Source organism: Manis javanica, chromosome 3 (genome assembly GCF_040802235.1).
Source record: "Manis javanica isolate MJ-LG chromosome 3, MJ_LKY, whole genome shotgun sequence".
Taxonomy (NCBI): Eukaryota; Metazoa; Chordata; class Mammalia; order Pholidota; family Manidae; genus Manis; species Manis javanica.
This window is the reverse complement of record NC_133158.1, coordinates 40,427,914-40,447,370: the sequence shown is the minus strand read 5'-3', so window position 1 is coordinate 40,447,370 and position 19,457 is coordinate 40,427,914. Positions and strand designations below refer to the sequence as shown.

General features: G+C 50.5%; 2 protein-coding genes across 6 annotated transcripts in view; both read right to left on the bottom strand.

Annotated features, from left to right (window-relative positions):
• Nucleotides 1-6,695, bottom strand: part of UBE2G2 (ubiquitin conjugating enzyme E2 G2) — a 45,389-nt gene extending 38,694 nt beyond the window's left edge. For 2 of the 4 annotated variants that reach the window (XM_036994881.2, XM_073231239.1), the window contains exon 1: nucleotides 6,555-6,695. The gene's annotated coding sequence lies outside the window, so the exon portion shown is untranslated. The remainder of the gene's footprint in view (nucleotides 1-6,554) is intronic. The other 2 variants (XM_073231240.1, XM_073231238.1) reach the window with 1 other exon arrangement.
• A 1,756-nt stretch (nucleotides 6,696-8,451) lies between these two features.
• SUMO3 (small ubiquitin like modifier 3) lies at nucleotides 8,452-19,185 on the bottom strand. Of its 2 annotated transcripts, XM_036994893.2 has the most exons (4): nucleotides 19,031-19,185; nucleotides 14,248-14,376; nucleotides 11,057-11,128; nucleotides 8,452-9,769 (listed from the first exon to the last, which is right to left on the bottom strand). In XM_036994893.2, exons 1-4 carry the CDS (start codon nucleotides 19,049-19,051, stop codon nucleotides 9,662-9,664), a joined length of 330 nt encoding a protein of 109 aa, XP_036850788.1. In that variant the 5' UTR covers nucleotides 19,052-19,185; the 3' UTR covers nucleotides 8,452-9,661. The 2 variants fall into 2 exon arrangements, with proteins under 2 accessions (XP_036850788.1, XP_036850789.1); XM_036994894.2 differs by lacking the exon at nucleotides 11,057-11,128.
• Between the last annotated feature and the right edge of the window lie 272 nt (nucleotides 19,186-19,457).

The following is a 19,457-nucleotide window of genomic DNA, read 5'->3' as shown; positions in this document are numbered from 1 at the left end:
GACGTAGGCCCTGGCAATAAGTTTATGAATCTGACACCAAGAGTAAAATCAACAAAAGCAAAAATAGACAAGTGGGATGATATCAAACTAAAAATCTTCTGCACAGCAAAGGAAATTAACAAAATGAAAAGGCAACCTAGTGAATGGGAGAAAATATTTGCAAATCATGTATCTGAGAAGAGGCTAATATTCAAAATACATCAAGAACTCATACAACTTAACAGCAAAAAAAAAAAAACAATCAATCTGATTTAAAAAATGGGCAGATTAGAATAGATATTTTCCCAAAGACAGAGATGGCCATCAGGTACATGAAAAGATGCTCTACCTCATTAATCATAGGGACATGCCAATCAAACCTCCAATGAGATTCACCCATCAGAATGGGTATTATCAAAAGGACAAGAAATAATGAGTGCTGGTGAGGATGCGGAGAAAGGGAACCTTGTGCACTGCTGGTGGGGATGTAAATCGGTGCAGCCATGATGGAAAACAGCATGGAGGTTCCTCAAAAAAACTAGAAATAGAAATACCTTGTGATCCAGCAATTCCACTTGTGAATATTCATCCGAAGAAAATGAAACACTAATTTGAACAGATATATGCCCCCCATGTTCACTGAAGTATTATTTATAATAGCCAAGATATGGAGGCAAGCTAAGTGTCCATAGAGAGATGAATGGATAAAGAAGATGTGGTGTACATACAAGCATACCTCATTTCACTGCACTTTGCAGTTATTACGTTTTTTACAAATTGAAGGTTTGTGGCAACCCTGTGTCAGTAATCAATCAATAATACAATGGCTAACTGTACAGCAAAGGACACCATCAATAGAACAAAAAGGTATCCTACAGTATGGGAGAATATATTCGTAAATGACAGATCCAATAAAGGGCTGACATCCAAAATATATAAAGAGCTCACACACCTCAACAAACAAAAAGCAAATAATCCAATTAAAAAATGGGCAGAGGAGCTGAATAGACAGTTCTCTAAAGAAGAGATTCAGATGGCCAACAGACACATGACAAGATGCTCCACATCGCTTGTTATCAGAGAAATGCAAATTAAAACCACAATGAGATATCATCTCACACCAGTAAGGATGGCCACCCTCCAAAAAACAAACAACAACAAATGTTGGCGAGGTTGTGGAGAAAGGGGAACCCTCCTACACTGCTGGTGGGAATGTAAATTAGTTCAACCATTGTGGAAAGCAGTATGGAGGTTCCTCAAAATGCTCAAAATAGAAATACCATTTGACCCAGGAATTCCACTTCTAGGAATTTACCCCAAGAATGCAGCAGTCCAATTTGAAAAAGACAGATGCACCCCTATGTTTATCGCTGCACTATTTACAATAGCCAAGATACGGAAGCAACCTAAATGTCCATCAGTAGATGAATGGATAAAGAAGATGTGGTACATACACACAATGGAATATTACAAAGCCCTAAGAAAAAAAACAAATCCTACCATTTGCAACAACATGGATGGAGCTAGAGGGTATTATGCTCAGTGAAATAAGCCAGGTGGAGAAAGACAAGTACCAAATGATTTCACTCATATGTGGAGTATAAGAACAAAAGAAAACTGAAGGAACAAAACAGCAGCAGAAGCCCAGAACCCAAGAATGGACTAATAGTTACTAAAGGGAAAGGGACTGGGGAGGACGGGTGGGAAGGGAGGGATAAGGGCGGGAAAAAAGAAAGGGGTCATTATGATTAGCATGTATAGTGTGGGGGGGCACAGGGAGGGCTGTGCAACACAGAGAAGTGATTTTACAGCATCTTACTATGTTGATGGACAGTGACTGTGAACGGGGATGTGGGGGGAACTTGGTGAAGGGGGGAGCCTAGTAAACATAATGTCCTTCATGTAACTGTAGATTAATGATACCAAAATAAAATTTAAAAAAAAATACAATGGCTAATTTTTTTCTTCATAAAATGAAATATTACTCAGCAGGGAAAACAAATTTCAGTTATATGACTACATAAATGAACCTCAGAAATACTGTGCAATTCTATTTCTATCAAGTACAGAGACAGGAAAAAGTAAACAATATGTTATTTAGAGGTATATTAAGTGATAAAACTATGAAGGAAAGAGGCCAAATTCAGGGGCAGTAGTTTCTGGTAGGGGTGAGCAGGAGCACAAGGGAGATTTTCGTGCTATTGCTGACACTCTTTCTTAAGCTGGGTGTGGGGGTACAGGCACTCACATTACTATTTCATCTGAACATACATGTTTTATATACTCTCACATGCACACTATACTTCACAACAAAAAATGTTTTAAAAAGCTAAAAAGGATTAATGGCAGGGAAAGACAACATTAACAGGAAGGAAAAGCTCAGGAAAGGCTTCCTCCACGGCAGCCAGGCGCAGGTGACAGGGACCCCGGGAAAGGAGGGGCCTGCCAGCACTGGCCAGGGGAGCCAGAGAGCAGGGTGGGAGGGCCGGGGGTGCAGCCCGAGAGGCAGACGGGCAGAGCACACACAGCCAACAGGTCATCGCGAGGACTCTGGTTTTCACTGCAACAAAGGGTCCTAGGCAGAGTGATATACTGCCGAAGACTCTAAGCGTATCTCTCTCTCTCCTGTGCTGAGAACAGAACAACGCGGAGCAGAAGCTGGGCAGGACCTACTGTAGGAAGCCAGGTTGGGGGAGGGGCATGGACCAGACTGGGACTCCAGATGAAGTCTGAAGGCAGGACAACAGGCTGCATGTGGATAGAAAAGAAAGTGAGGCATCAAGAGTGAATCTAAGGTTTTGAGCCCAAACAACTGGAAGAACGAGACTGCCACGGAGACAGGGAAGGTGGTGGGAGCAGAAACATGGGAGAAGCAGCAGGCTGTATACATGTGAGCTTGGGGCTCTTATCAGGTACTGTACTGGGGTGAATAATGTCCCCCAAAGTCTGTGAATGTTACTTTTCTCAGAAATGGAGGCTTTGCAGATGTAACTGAGTAAAAATGAGGTCATACTGGATTAGGGTAGGCCCTAAACCAATGACTGGCATCTTTATAAGAGGGAAGACAGAGGCAGACAACCCAAGGATTGCCAGCAACCACCAGAAGCTGGACAAGGAAGGGACGGGTTCTTCCCTAGAACCTTCACGGCAGGCATGGCCCTGTGGACACCCAGAGCAGGACTTCTGGCCCCCAGAACTACAGAATACATTTCTGTTGTCTTATGCCCCAGAAAACTAATACCTAAGTCTCTCTCTGATACTCCTGGGAAAAGCCAGATGATATGTGAAGATGAAACATCAAGAAAAAAAGACACCAGTTTCAAGTGTCACAGTTCTTTCCCTGGCTCTCCTTTATTCCAGTTCTAAGAACCCTGGCAAATCACTTGCCTTCTGTTATTCAATTTCCTGTAAAATTTCTAAAATCAGAGGCCTGAAGAGAATCATGTCCAAAGTCCTACCACCTCTAAATTTCTGCAGCTTATAATTGTCCACAAATACAATAAACTGCTTCTCTCTCACTTACCAACTTTACATTTCCCTGTATGGCCCCAGAAGACGGCTGGCTAGCCAGAGACGGGTAAGATTCCTCAAGGGAGGAACAACCTAAGACAGGCACAGTCGGTAGGTGGGCCATCAGGTGAGAAACTGGGGATCAACAGTGGTGAGGCTTAGAACCTCACCACCCCTGTTTTGAGAGAAATCTGCATCTGTGGATGTTTTGTTGTCCTTGTCTAGCTTGGATTAATACTTAGTCTATAGGCACAGAACTGATCTTCTACATTTGCCCTCTTACAACACTAAATTATGTTTTCTACCCTTATCTTGCATCTACCTACCACTTCAACATTTCATTAAAATAAATAAAATAAATAAAATAAGGGAGAAATGTGGGATTCACATACAAATCAAGTATAAAAATCAAATGAATAATCATATCTGACTTGATTGTTTATAGTTCATGATGTGTGATCAAAACCGAAAGTTTCTGTGATATGACTGCCCTGGCACTATTCACCATGTAAGAACTTATTCACTATGTAAGAACTTGTTCACCATGTAAGAACTTGTTTGTTATGCTTCAGAAGATTGGAGACTGTTGAGAATTAGGCTTGGGGTTGATTAATGATTGTGCATTGAGTCCCCTATACAGAATTTTATTGTTGTTAACAACCATTTGATCAATAAATATGAGAGATGCCCACTCAAAAAAAAAAATACAATAAATTGTGCCTGAACCTACCCAGGTCTATCTAAAACCCCATCTCACATAGAGCTTGTTTCTGAAAAGTCCACCTTTACACTGGATGTACTACCTTAAATTGTGGTGGGAGAAAAGAACTAGATGCTAAGACACAAAAGATAAGCACCACTAAATAGAATTACCACAAACTCAGCAGTGGTATACACACCACCACTGGCCATCTCACTGCTTCCACGTATCAGAAGGCTGAGGACCCCATGGTCTGTTGGTTCTCTTCTTGGTCTCACAAAGCAGAGGTCACAGGTAGGGCTACCTGGCAGGGCTCACTCAGGTAGCTGGCATGATGCAGTTCCCTGCAGCCACAGGACTGAGGTTCCAGCATCCCTACTGCTGCGGTCAGCCCAGGGTCATTCTCAGGTCATTCACTGTGTTCTCAACTCTGGGCCCCTCTCCCCTCTTCAAAGCCAGCATGGCAGGGGGAGTCCTTCCCATACTGACTCTCACTGACCCCTCCTACCTCACCTCTCCCACCTTCCTCTCCTGTGTTCGGGCCTTGTGTGATTGTTGGGTTCTACCCCAATAATCCAGAATAATCGCCCTGTCAGCTCCTTGGTAACCTGCAAATTGCATCTCCAGAGCCCCTCGGCAGCAGTGCCCAGATTCATGCCCACCTGTGTAATCAGGAGACAGGAATCTTAGGGCGACATCTTTAGAGTTCTGCCTTCCACACATAACCAAAATGTCACATGAAACACATAAAAACATACACAACACATTTCTGTGATACAGCTTTGGAAGTCAACCGTTATCTGCATTTTATTACTGACAACTGACAATATGCTGAAAAATGGATAAGGCCTGTGAAGTCCAGTAAGGGAAAATCATCTTTGCTAATGCAAATATCCTTAGGAAACAAGTTCCCCAATGCCGAGTCCATACTGAAGCTGCAGCCTGAACTGTGCAGGGCTTCAGATTCCTTCTCTGTGGAAATGAGAAATATAACAACTGCTCGCAGCCTAGACACAGACCGACACAGGAACAGAGACACAGCCCAGGCAGATGGGAGATGGTAGGTGTTCCCACCCACTGACCTGCCCCCGCAGCCAGGTTTCCCATGAGGAGCAGCCCTCCCATACCTAACCCTCTCTCTGTCCACACTCTCCCCACAATGACTCTCTTAAATACATCACAAATTTAAAGGACTCTAGGTGGTCCTTTAATTCAATATTTATTTAATGAGCCCGCATTTGGTTTGCTCATGCCAAACACCAACTCTCCCTGTGCAGTGCCACCCCGCATGGTTTAGTAAATTGAGCTGCACACATATTTACAAATTATTCTTATTACATTCATTATTTTAGTTTATTTTCAACTTTCTCCTGAAAGTGTCCTCAATGTGATTATAACAATAATGGCTAACATTACCAAGAACTACCTACTGGGCATCTCGCTAAGCATTAATCTTCAGATGAGGAAAAGTGTAAAGGTCAAGGGCCATGTTCAGAGAGCTAGTAAGCAGAAGCATGGTCTGAACCCAGGTCTGTGGCTCCAGAGGCCTGGCTCTTAACCACCCTCGAGTTGCCACCTAGTCTCCACAGTTGATCGGAACACCTACAACACAGGGCATCCGGACTTATCAGGGCAGCTCTGAAGGGAGCATGCCACTGCACAAAGGCAGAACATGGAATATTCCTACGTTCCCACTTCTCCCTTTGCTTCGCCCAAAATATCAGAAAACGTTACTGGTTATGAGCAGAGGTTTTCTGAACACTACTTAGGAAGACTGACAGGTGGCACTGTTCGAAAACTCTGTTCCCTTCTTGAAAACCAAAACCTGACCTTTCACCGCCAACTCTTCACAATGCGCTTTTTCTCTTAACACTCTTTGGGTTGCTTGACTTCCCAGTAGGCCGTTTCGGTTTCCCTCCCTCTCTCTCACTACGTGTCTGCGAGGCTGGAATCAGGGAGCCCTCTAAATTACTAAACGAGGCAAAGATAAAGGGCTAGGACTGAACGCGGGCGTTTACGCATTCCTGAACTAACAGCGGTAACGTTTAGCTTCTACTTTTTAAAGAGTTCTCTTTACGAGTCTATTTACACATTCGAGAGACGACGGCACAGCAGAGGCGGGCGACCGGAGACTTCAGTGGCTCACAATTTACCAGAACGAAAACCCCGAGCTCCTAACCGTGAACAAACGGGTGTGACTCGGTGGTGTGGAGAGCCCTCAACTCCCGCAGCTCAACTCGGGCCGCCACACGCCGGCCTGCGCCCGGGGCCTCCCCAGCAGCGCGGCAGGGCCGCATTGACAGGCCCGGTGACCACGGAGGGGGTACGAGGGCGGGGGCCGGGGCTCCGGGCGGACCTCACTCACGTTTGTACTCGGCCATCAGCCTCTTGAGCGCCGTCCCCGCCATGGTACGGGCAACAGACTTGCCTTCCGGCCTCGTCTCCTAAGTGCTCGTCCCTCTCGCCCGACGCCCGGCCGCTTCCGGGTCGCCGCGGGACAATGAGCCTTTCCGGGGCACAGGAGCATTTCCGGGCGCGGAGCGCGTGCGCAATAGGCGGGGTGGGGGCCCCCCTCTGCGGAGCTGTGCGCATGCGCACCCTCCTGCCCGCCCGGGATCCCGGAGTCCCGGCACTCAGCCCGGTTCTTCCGCCGCCTGCTGGGTTGGCGTCGCCTCCCTCGGCGGCCCACGTGCCTTTGGGGGCCGGGCCCTCCGGAAGATCCCGGAGCCGCTGGCGCCGCGGGGGGAGTGTGTTACCGCCTGTCTCGTCGTTCGGCTGAGGGCCCTGCAAGGAGGGGGCTGGCGCCGGGGAGAGGGACGGCTGCGACGCGGCCGGCATGGGGCAGACGGAGGGGGACGGCGGGCAGAGCGCGTGGCGGCCGGCTGCGCAGACTACATTCGGGTGGTGCCCTCAGGATGCAGTGAGGGGAGTACCTGAGCACCAGCAGCCGGCTAATGGCCCTGGGGCACGTGGGCCTGCCAGGGCGACTTCATGCCCAACTGCGGTTTCAGCGCGCAGCCCACGAAGATGACACCTGCCCCTCTGCCTGCCTTCACATGGGCTTTGGAAGGTTTGGGAAAGCAGATTGGTGATCGTGGTAGTTTGGTTCTGCGTTATGACACAGCTGGAATTTGGGCTTCCCCGGGCCTTAGCTTCCACGGAGAGGGAGCATCCAGGAGACCGTCGCAGGTGGTACAGCAGCAGGGCCCCTTAGCAGCAGCCACCGACTTCGCAGGCCCCCAAGCTTGATTGGAGCCCCTGGGCACTGCTTCAGGAGGCGGAGGGACAGCCACTTTCCAGCTACCCCCGCAGGCTCCTGCTTCTCCACAACTGTGTAACGTGTACTGGGATAACCAGAGGGTGCTTTTTCATAATGCTGTGGTTCTACTCCCAGTTGACCCCCTGGGGTTCAGTGATCTATTTAATTATTAAAACCCCATTCTTATGACTCCAAGGAAGGTAAATACTTGTAGTACTTTATGGCTCTGCCACACAGGGTATATGCAACCTTTAAGAAAGAAGAGTTTCCTCTACAGCATTTACCTATATGCATCCTGCGTGCCATTGTGTAGAATTTACTATGAAATGTCCTATATAATCTACCAGCATAATATGTAATTTACTTAATATTTTTATTATCTACTCTAACCAGAAAACATGTTCCGTGAGGACAGGGAGTTTTTGTCTGAGTTGTTCCTGAATGCAGCCGCAGTACCTGGACATGACAGTAAGTATGTGTTGAACTGAATGAGATTTAACAATACAAACACACCTCACAAGTATGCATTTTTTAGGATCGAGATCACAAACACGCAGTCCAATACTGTCCTTTCAGATACATGAGTAGGTTGTTGGTTGCATGAAGTCTCACATTTAAATACCAAAAAACTTGAGAAGCCCAGCCTAATGTCCAGATCTGTCTGCCTCCAAAAACCTATCTTCTCTTTACATAACACCCAGGAGAAGAAAAGTGCAGTAATTATGACAGTTCAGCTCAGTCAGCTGGGAGAGCTGAGGAGAGACAGGATGCACCCCTCAGCAGGAACATGCCAACACCTGAGCACCCAGGCCTCCTACTCCATCTCCCAATATGGAAGATGATGTCTGACAATGCAGGTGATCTGCCAGGGCTGCAGACAGGAAGCATCAGGTGGATAATCACTTTTCAGCAGCACACCTTTAAATCAGTCTTAACTAGTCAACACAAATACTGTGACAGTACGCCCAACCTCCAAATGCAGTATTTAATACAAGCCAAGAGACAGAATATCAAACTATATTTACTGTTTACAGTAGTAAAGGACAACAAATAATGTACAAATTGGTGAATAAACACAAGAGAGCCAGCAGACATCCCACCCACACCCAAACAGCACAACAGAGGAAATGCAAACATCTTGAGCAAGATTTGAGGCAAGCAAGAGATGATGGTCATGGTCACTGTGCAGGTGACTAGAACAACCGAGGAGGACCATCAGTGGATCCACACAGGTGGACAGCAGAACTATCAGGTTAATTGGTACAGATCCCAAAATGCTTCACAGAACTGAAATCACATACTAATGCATAAATTCCATACCTGTTTGGAAAGCAGCATAGCACAAGCCCATGAGAAGACGAAGTCATTTTTCCATGAGCTTCATTTGTAACCACACTTTCAAATAGCTCTTAACACAAAACTGCAAATTCAGCAATACTTAAATCTTACCTTTTTATGTATAGACCATAATTATTCATCAGAAGCAAATACTAGAAGAAATCTGAGGCCACAGTACTAATATCAAGCGGGAAATGTGGGAGTTGCTTTCTTCCATATCAAGGGATAAGCCAGTTTCAGCCACACCAGGCTTGCCACACAACATGGCAGGGCAATGGGTGGTCATGGGTCCTGAGCCTTTGACCCTGCCCCTGGGGGTACAAGGAGCACAGTGCCCAGGGCCATGTTCCTGAAGGACTTATTTTTCTTTTTATTCTTTAAAAAGTGTTCCAGTATTTCCCTTCAACTTTACCATATTCTGACAAAACATAATTTGCAACATTAGCATTTTAAAAACCTGTGCCTACAAGAAATAGTGTAAGTGAAAGTTTCTTCCTTCCCCACCATGCCCCCAACACTCAGTCCAACAGAAGCCCCCCACTGTGGTGATGTGAGTTCTCTACATGACTGCAATAAGCAGTGGGGGCAGGGGATCAATGCCTGGGAGAAGATCCCCACCCAGACTAAAAGTGGACATTCAGGCCACAAGTTGGGGGAAATGTTACAGAAAGAGGGAAAAACAAAAACCAACCCAAGAAACCTCGCAACTCGTTCTATCTGAACCAAGATATGACTGTGATTGGCCAGCCCTAAGCTGTGGATTCACTGCTGCAGATGGAGTTCTGAGCTGCAGTACAAAGAGGGAGGAAAGTAATTTCGGTGAATGTTCTCGGCTTCGGGCTCCTTTGCGACTCGGATGGTCACGCGTTCACTATTCAATAGCAGATGTGAGGATGGAGGCACCCCAAGCAAGGGCTGGTCTCCCAAGAGCCTCCTGTCTGCTGCTGGAACACGTCAATGGTGTCTTCATCCTCCATTTCCAGCTGGCAGGGGTGTTGCAACAGGCACAGCGGGAGAGAGGGAAGCTGTTAGTTTTCTTACCATCACAGGAACAGGAAATCTGCAAAGTCCACCTGTGCATGGAGCTGTTTCCCTCCCCGAGAGGATGCCCCTGCCCCCATCGCACCTCTGCTCTGTGGCCAGCCCTCAGGTAACATGCAGGGAAGGGATGCCTAGTTTTGGATTTCCAATAAACCTTATGTATTCATGCAGCTTTCCCTAACAAAATTCGAAAAGAACGGTCAAAGCTAAGGACTTTTTAACTGAGAGAAAACCCAAAACTCATTTAAAAATAGTGTCTAAAATTTTTACTGAAAATTACACAAAATCAGATTATAATTAGGAACATCCAGTGAGTGGCACTGAGTCCCAGGGCTCGGCAGGGGCCACCTGCTTTATCCTGAGTGCAGTGGTTCATGTATGACATCCAAAGCAAACAATCACAGAAGGACCCAAGAGAGCAAGGGACCCACCACACTGGCTTCTCCTCTCTGCTCCTTCCCTCTCCTTCAAGACCAGGGCAGAGCTGGTGCAGAGCTTACCACCTGCTTCTCCTGACATGGCAGGGACACAAACACCCCGACCTTTGCCTATTTGAGCAAAAGGAAGCTCCTGCCAGCTCATACAGAGACTACCCAGGGCTGGAAGCAGCAGGGTTCCCAGGAATTTCTCAAATGGAGAGCGGTACTGTCAGGCTGGCAGGGCTCCGTCCCACTGCAGACACTATGGGGTACTCAGTGGCCAGAGCGACAAGCTGGAGGGCCAGCCTGGCTCCAGAAGCCCCACTGAAGAGCTGACCGCTCTGCCGTAGCAGTACAAGGCTGCCTCTCCTCTCCACCTTCACCCCTTGTGCATAAATATTTGAACAGCACAAGAACCGAGCCAGGAACTTAGCTACAAAGTGACTAGCATTGCGGACTCAAGTGTCCAGATCACTAGTGGGTGTAACTGCACCTGCCCAGATGGCCTAGACAGACACTGGGTGGGCAATGGTCCTCATCTATGACCCTGGACCACCTCTGCTGAGCACCCAGGCCTCCTACTCCATCTCCCAATATGGAAGATGATGTCTGACAACGCATTTTTCTCATTTGAAAAATCAAACCTCAAAATTAAAACATCGATCTGATAATTGAAACCATTAAGAAAACGTAAGGCATTCTTAGTGAGCACCAATCAGTGACTCTCAAATAGGAGCCTCCCAAAGGGCAGTCGGTCAAATGCAGGTCAGAAGCAGCCCTCGAGTATGCACAGGAAGCTGGCGCTCATACCTGTGCTGGGGTATCTGTCTCATTAACTGGTTGCCCATCAAACCTGAATCTAATCTGTCTCATTGACAAGCCCTGAAAAGAAAAAGAAATTATCATTAAATATTGCTAGCTAACACATTAATTCCAAAAATATCAAGTATTTATATAAGAATTCTGAATATACAGATTCACAACCTGGTTGATCCAAAGACCTGCCGGTGGGCCTATAACCCATTTCAGTGGTGCCCCAACACCAATACTCCCATGAACCCCTATTCTACCATCTGCCAGTCCCTGGTGCTGGGCCTCAGTCACCCCTCATTCCCCTCCAAAGCTGAGCAGGAATTTTGTGCTGTCGGCACCACCATTTCTCCACCTCAAAAGGGATTCTTGGAAACAGCTCAGAGGACAATGAGGCCATGATGAGAAGACTGCATAAACCAGAAAGCAGCCCCAGTGACTCTGGCCTTGAAGAAAGGCAACAGGAGGGCATTTTCTATCCAGAAAGGAGCACAGGCAGCCCTTCTGTGTCCTAAGGGAATGGTTAACATGCTCAGTATGCAGAAACATTTCCTTTTAAAAAGCAGTTCTGATTTCATGTAAGCAGGACAGACAGGATTAAACATGCACTCTCTGCTCCCTCCTAAAACCTTCTAAATAAAGGCAGCAACAAAGACAAAGAACAGGAATGGGGACAGGCTGACACACAAAGGATGTCACTGGGCTGGAAGCTACAGCGCCATGGACACTAGACCCCAAAGTCAGGGTGGGGGTGGGGGCAGCAAAACGCAGAACCTGAGAGGCGAAGAGGCGACGCAGGTCTGAGGGAGGCAGGCAGTGGGCAGCCAAGGCTGGATGACTGCTTCAAAGTTCCTGTCAGACAGCACATCAGGTCCCCCACCCCACGAGGCCTGGTACTGTCCCTCCACAGGTAGAAGGTATACCTTCTGGAGAGAGAGCCTCAGAAGCCTGGGCCTCAAGACACCAGGCGCAAGTGAGGCAGCAACAAGCTGCCAGCCTCAAGCAGTAGGAAAAGCCAGCATGCCCACCGCCACTTCCAAGCACCCTTGTCCCATCCAGCTGTGCTCCGGGTACACAGGCAGGAGCAGGGGGGCCACTTCTGGGAAGCTGGTAACTCACAGGTCGTAACCTCCGGGAGCCCACACAGAGCCACCAGTCCCGGCAGGCACCTCACAGCGGCTTGCGGCCCTGAGGACCCCTCTGCACACAGCTGCTCCCGGGCCTCTTAGGGTTTCCTTCCTAACTGTGGGCAGTTAACTGAGGATTACAGGACATGCAAAGAAGGTCTCAGATGTGAGATCAGCCCAACATGAAGGAAAGGCTATCAGGGGCACAGGCAGAGGAGGAGAGCAGAGAACAGTCCCACACCCACACCTCTGAAATTCTTAGGGAGCTGGAAAGTGACAGCAAGTGGCTACTGGGGAGAAAAGAAGCCCTCACAAGAAAAAATGAAGAGCATTTGGAAATTAGAAACCATGGCAGAAGGAAGACCCTCATGTAAGGTAGGAACAGAAAACATCCCAGAAAGGGGACAACAGCACAACAAAGCCCAGTGCAAATGGGAGATGACCCTGACCACACACCCAGAGGCAGCAGCTCAAGGTGCACGGGGTCTCTCAAGGGGCAGGGGCACAGGGGCCTGAACCGTCAGCCCACCAGTGCACAGCCATTCTGAGCAGAACTAAGTTTCTGGGTCGAAAGGGCCCAGAGAAGTGGATGGGAAAAAATTATGCACCTCAGACCACATGACAGTGAAATTCCAGAACACAGGAATGTGTCCCAGATGCTCTCAGAGAAAAACCAAGTCACATACAAAGACAGAGAATCAAAATGTCCCTGAACTTTTCACATCAACACTGAAAGAGAGAAGAAAATGTTGCACTAGCTCCAAAAACAGAAAATGAATTTCCACCTAGACATTTACATGCAGCCAAATAGTCAAGCGTAAAGGCTTATAAAAAGCAGTCATTTTCAAACACGCTGGGTCTCAAAGCTGCTGCACTTACAACTTTTCAGAACAGGATACTGGAAGACATGTTTCATCAAGACTGGGGAAGAAGATTAATCTAAAAAATACTGGGAGGGAAGTGAGAGAAGTTTCCAGAATAATTCTGAGGAAGCTCTGGGGAGATGGCAGGCCCAGGGGGCAGGAGGAGAGCTGCCAGAGGGATGTGGAAATAGCAAAGCCACAAGATGTGGGAGAGGGCCACCAGGGCGATGGACCTAGGGGATCGTGCAGGACAGCAGAGAATGGGGTGATCCAATAACAGGCACCCAGAACGTTCCATGCCCACCACCAGACCAAGGCCAGCCCTCCCCCAGGGCGCTGGGGATGGGGGTGCCTGAGCACCACAGGAAGGGCATGTGGCGGCCATGTAAGGGAGCTAAGGTTCTCCTTTCACGGGGGAAACAACCCGAGTCAAGACAGGCAGAAATACAAGTAGTGGCCCAGTTACTGAGAGTCAAGTGCAGGCGGAGCAGCTGCAGCAGTGGCCTGGGGTGAGCAGAAAGCATGTTCCTTTCTTAAGGGTTTTTTTGTAATAAAAATGCCAAGGCCAGCAGGGTCAAAGCCAAGTGTGGAAACTAACCGACTAGTATTTTCAAAGCATTCAGAGAAAGGCCCAGGCCCTGGAGCAGAGGCTGCGGCCACAGGGGGCCCGAGAGCCCGGGAGAGCAGATCAGACCGTGGGACAAGCCCCAGGGCACCCGCAGGGACACCAGCATGGCACACCACTGTCTGGGGCAGAGGGCTAGTCGGTCAGCTGAGTATTTTGGAAACCAGAAAATAACAGGAAAGGATCAAGGATTTTCTGGGAACCATGGTACTGTGGGCAGCGTCTCCACCTGTGTGTGCCCGCGGCACCTGAAGGAGCCACAGGGCTGCATGGGACAAACTCACAAGGCGACCTCCACGGAGCAAGTCGGCCGCATGGCCTGCCTGCCGAGGGAGAACAGCAGGATCCCCGGGGAAGAGAGCTGACAGGGCGACCAGGAGATGACAGGGGCTGACAAGAAACAGCCCCAAAGGCATCACTCATGTGCACACACGCACGTACCCACAGACACAGGTGCACACACACGCCTCCAGGACAATGGAACCCTGAACAGCCTGGACTCCAGTGACTCAAGGGGCCGCGGCTCGCTCTGAAGGGCAAAGCGCCAGGCCCCAGGCCCCAGGCGGGAGGACACACCTGCCTCTCGCAGTAGGCCTTCATCAGCTTGCTCAGTGGAGTGTGTCTCTTGATCTTGAACTGGACCACAGACCCGTCCTGCCCGGCCACCTTCAGGTTGATGTGGTCGTTCTCTGTCTTTACTCCCTCCTGCAAAAAATGAGAGACTGGGCCTCAACACCATGTCTCAAAACAACCTCCATTTAAAACTGAGAGTCTTTAGGTAACTGCTGCAGTTTAAGTCTCTCAAACCAACCTAATTCTTGAAAATCTCCAGCAACCCAGTCACTCATGTGATTATTTTTACACAGAATTTATTTTTAACTTCTATTTGCTAAGCATCCACTTGTAAGGAAATGTAGTGCATATCCATATTTCAGATAGTTAATTCTGAGAAAAATCCATCTTTGTGCTAAGATTACACTTATGAAACTAGTAAATGCATGTTCTCAGGGTAAATACACTTGTACAGGACTGTAAAATAGAACAAACGACAAGTGTCTACGACTAAAGAAAAGTGGCGTGCCACCATCTGGCCGGGGGTCCCGACTTCACACGCAGCCTCCACCTCCTGCTGCCGACCGCAGGTGCGGGGCCAGCGCTCCTGTGGTCTCCAGTCCCAGTCCATCCTACCTGAAGGGAGCAAGTCCAGCGTTTCTCTTATGTAATTCATGACACACACACACAAGGCTCCTGAACCATCACATGACTGGGGTGTCTTGTCACCTGGATATACATGTGGAATTAACGCAAGAAGCCGCCGTTCAGGAGCAGCGGCCACCAGGGTGGCTTGGTCTGGAGCCCGCGTGGCACTCCCTGTGGGATGTGCCACAGACGGCCCTTTGGGCGGGGCTGCCTCGTTTACCTGGCACTGTTCAGGGAGGAAGGAGTTGCTCAGTTTTTAACAAAATGCTGGGGCTGACCCGAGCTGATCTGAAATAGCTCCAATGGTGATCAAGGAGCACCGAGTGCATTTCTCCCCACCTGGTACTCATCCTTCCGGCGTGTCCTGCACCGCTGTGGACCCAAGGAGCTGACTGCCATGTCAGAGCTGAGGGCTGGCCGGAACAGGCTCCCTGGGAGGATTGGGCTGCCCTTCCCTCCTGGGCTGGGGACCCCACTCTCCTCCCTGTGTCCCTAGCCGGGCCAACAGAAGGGCCCTGGGGTCAGGAGGCCACATCCGTGCACATGCTCCTGGGGGCCTCAAGGGGCTTCGCAGCTCCGTCCAGGCAGCTCGGGGCGGCCCAGGCAGTGGCCCCAGGAGGCGAGATCCCAGCAGCCAGGCTAAGGCAGATGTCCGGCTCTACGCACCCCGGGGCCACAGGCACCTCCTCCTGTGGCGAGGCCACCCCAGCACCAGCATGGCCAGGCCCTCTCCAGGACCACGACTGCAGTGTGGGGCGGCCAGGCGAGGCCAATGGGGGTGCCCAGTGCCCCAAGGCCATGGTGGAGCTGGGTCTCCTCATGAGCATCCCCGTCATTATGGGAGACTAAGGATGCATTCATTTTTGTTTTTTTCCAAGTAAAGGCTTTATTTTGGAATAATTTAACATTTACAGAAAAGTTGCAAAACAGAGAGTCCTCCTGTGCAGCCCTTGCCCAGTGCCCCCCGTGTCAGCATTTCCCCAACCACGGCACCTCAGTTACACCCAGGAAGCCAACGTGGGCACAGCACTAGCGATGGGATGCCAAGCTTCTCTGCTATTTCACCAGTACTTCCACCAACGCCCTTATGCTTTCCAGGATCCAATCCAGGTATTACACTGCATTTAGAGAATTTTTTTTTCTTTTTTTTAATTGTGTTAAAATACACAAAACATAAAAATTACCATTTTAACCATTTTTGTGGTATTAAATACATGCACAATGCTGGGCAACCATCACCACCATCTGCCTCCACTCTCCGTCTTGTAAAACTGAAACTCTATCCCCATTAAACACCAACTCCCCATTCTCCCTTCCCCAGCCCCTGAAGAATGGCTGCCACCAACCTACTTTCTGTCTCCAGGAATCTGACGGCTCTAGGGTCCTCGCATAAATGGGGTCCAGTATTTGTCCTTTTGCGTCTCCCCTGCTCCACAGAGTGTAATGCCCTCGAGCTTCGCCCACGTGGTGTGGGCGTCGGAACTTCCTTTCTAAAGCTAAGTAATCCACTGTGTGATGGACGTTTTGTGTATCCTTCATCCACAGATGGACAGACACTCGGGTTACTTGCACGTTTTGGCCACCGTGAGGCACGGTGCTGTGAACTTGGGTGTGCAGATGGCTCAGGACCCTGTTTCACTTCCCTTGGCTATACCCCCAGCAGTGGAGTTGCTGGGTCCCGTGGCACTTCTGTGTTCAGTGTTCAGGAACTGCTGAGCCATTGTCCACAGCAGTTGCACCATGTCACCTTCCCACCTGCAGTGCTCAGGCCCGTTTCTCCCCATGCACACCAGCACTGTTATTTTCTGGTTTTTTCATGGCAGCCCCATCCCCGTGGGTGTGAGGTGCTGTCTCTTTGTCGTTTGCATTGACGGCGGTGGTGCTGAGCATCCCCTCATGGACTTGTTGGCCATTTGTATGTCTTGCTTGGAAAAGGTCTGTTCATGCCCTTTGTCTTTCAACCAGGTTTTTTGTTGTTGAGTTTTAGGAGTTCTCTACATTTGGGGTATTAACCTCTGGTCAGATACACAATTTGCAGTATCTTCTCCCCTTCTGGAGTTGCCTCTTTAGTCTGTTGATAGTGTCTCTGATGCAGTTTAATTTTCATGAAGCCTAATCTGTTTTTCTCTTGTTGCCTGTGTCTTTGGTGTCATATCCAAGAAACCTTTGCCAAATCCAAGTGAAATTTTATCCTATGTTTTCTCTTAAGAGTTTATTGTTTTAGGTCTTACATTTAGGTCCTTGATCCATTCTGAGTTAATTTTTGTACATGGTGTTAAAAAGGATAGAGGATGCATTTGCTTTTTTAATGAAAAGATATGGCTATGTAAAAAAACAATCAGATACAGAAACCAGAACACAAAACAAACAGAAGTACAGGACAGTGGCTGCAGATGAGCACAGGGAGGCAGCGGGGGAAGCTCAGGGGGATGTGGGGTTGGTACAGGAAGGGACAGCCTGGACACCTCTCCCCTCCAACTTTGGGGTACCAAAAACAGAGCACCTGTCCAAGACCCCTGGTGAATTCCCAACAAACAAGGAGTAAAAGAAAAAGAGAACCCTGAAAATATCAACCACATTCACTACAGTCAATCCCTTGCCTCAGCTATCCAGGGAGACAGACAGTTTTCCCAGCTGACCCATACGGTGTTTTTCCATCGCCACAAGTGTGTGCGTCGTCCCCCTCCTTTCCAGGCCCGGAGGAGAGAACAGCTCCTGAGCAGGCCAAGGGCACAGGAGGTGCACCTCTAAGTCAGTTTGGCAATAGTTAAAATAAGTTTATTCATCTAAATTGGACCGTGGATGGTGACCACCCCAGAGTGAAGTTTAAACACACTGAAGAGTATCATATGCATGTCATTGTATTTAAACTTCAGGAAGAGGAAGCCACCTAGAAAAACAGAACGAACGGGCCTTTACATTTAGCCCAGAATAAACAAACCACCCAGGACAGGAGAAGCAGCGTAAAAGGCTGAGTTGCAATCAAAATGTAAAAGCGAAGGCAGCTCTGACTGCATCTGGAGAGGTTTTTCTGGAATGGGATCTTTTCTCAAGGGGGCAGGAAGAGTGCAAATGCCAGACCATGGGCTCCAGGACCCAGGTCCACGCGACTCTGCCTCCCGTGCACGCCTGGGCACAAGGGGCTCCCACCTCAGCTGAAGGAGCGCACTCTCTAGCGCCAGGCTGGCATCCGAGGGAGCCTCTGTGCAAAGCATAGAACTCAACAGCAGATCTTCCACTTGGTCAAACAGACGGACGCCAAGAGTGCATATGAAAAGCTTCACAATCCTGTTTTTAATAAAGAGTATTTAACACAACCGCGGGCCTTCCCAAAGACTGACAGCCAATGCACCCGAGTGAAGCGCGTATACACAGGAGGGCGCGGCCGCGCAGGGTGGGCAAGATCTAGAGGGCAGTTAGGAACCGGGAGGTGGGCGCTAGAGGACGGCGACGGGAAGGAAGGGCGCACGGCCAGGGGCGGCGACGGGGAGGTGGGCGCACGGCCGGGGACGGCGACGGGGAGGTGGGCGCGCGGCCGGGGACGGCGACGGAGAGGTGGGCGCGCGGCCGAGGACGGCGACGGGGAGGTGGGCGCACAGCCGGAGCGCGGGGTTGGCCGGCTATCCGCGCGGCCTCGCCGCCGGTCCCCAGCTCGCGCCCTCTCCGCTCTCCGCACCGGGAACCGCAGAGGATCAAGAAGCCTCAGCAACGCCTCGGCAGACGCCGCCAGGCCCGAGGCTCGGACCGCGGGTCCCGGGGTGAGCGGCTGTCCTGCGGAGGGTCTCGGCAGGGCGGAGGTCAGGGGCGGCGCAGTTCTGAGCGAGGGAGGGGTCGCGGCGCGGGGCTTCCGAGCCGAAGGCAGCCTTCCCCGCGCCTTCCTGGGCCGCGTCGGCCCCGCCCCCCGAGTCCTAAGGCCGCCCCGGGCGGAGCTCCCCGGAGGAAGGGGCGGGGCCTTGTCGGGGCGGGGCCTTGTCGGGGCGGGGCCTGGCTGGGGCGCGGGCGGGGGGTAGGGGAGCGAGCGGCGCCCGGGGGAGGGGCGCGAGGCCTGGTGGCCGGGCCCGGCCGACGGCACTGTTCCCACCCCCGGAGGCCACGGGGGCCGGCGACCAGGCGGCGTGGGCGGGGGGGGGAACCGGACGGCCCGTGCCCCGGCCCTTACCTTGGGCTTCTCCTCGGACATGGCTGCGCAGAGCGCGGGCGGCGAGAAGCAAGCAGCGCCGGAGCGGGCGAGTCACGCTCTCGGCCCGCCGCAACTGCCCGCGGGGCCGCGCTTTGCCCCCCAAATCCCGGCGCGCCAATTGGCCGCGCGTGGGTCACGTGATGGCGCGCGTGCACGATGCGCGCGCCCCGGTGTTTCGGGTGCGCGCCCCGCGGGGCCGACGTTCCCAGCTATTGGAAATGCGTCACGGGGTGGGCCACGCGCTGTCCGGAGGTCCTGACACCTGGGAGCGCGCAGGGACGAGGGGACGCTCAGGACGCCGATGGCCTGGGGGCGAACAGAGAACTAGGGGACGCGCGGGGACTGCTAGAGGACTGAGGGCCCTCGGGCCACACAGGCCTGGTTAGGCACTCAGGCTGGGTCAGGA

Excerpts from the sequence above, each read along its gene's own strand:
- SUMO3 (XM_036994893.2), bottom strand. The coding sequence starts at position 19,051 with ATGTCCGAGGAGAAGCCCAAG. Across the intron at positions 14,377-19,030 it reads TGTCCGAGGAGAAGCCCAAG|GAGGGAGTAAAGACAGAGAA; the intron begins GTAAGGGCCGGG and ends CATTTTTTGCAG. Across the intron at positions 11,129-14,247 it reads AGGCCTACTGCGAGAGGCAG|GGCTTGTCAATGAGACAGAT; the intron begins GTGTGTCCTCCC and ends TTTTCTTTTCAG.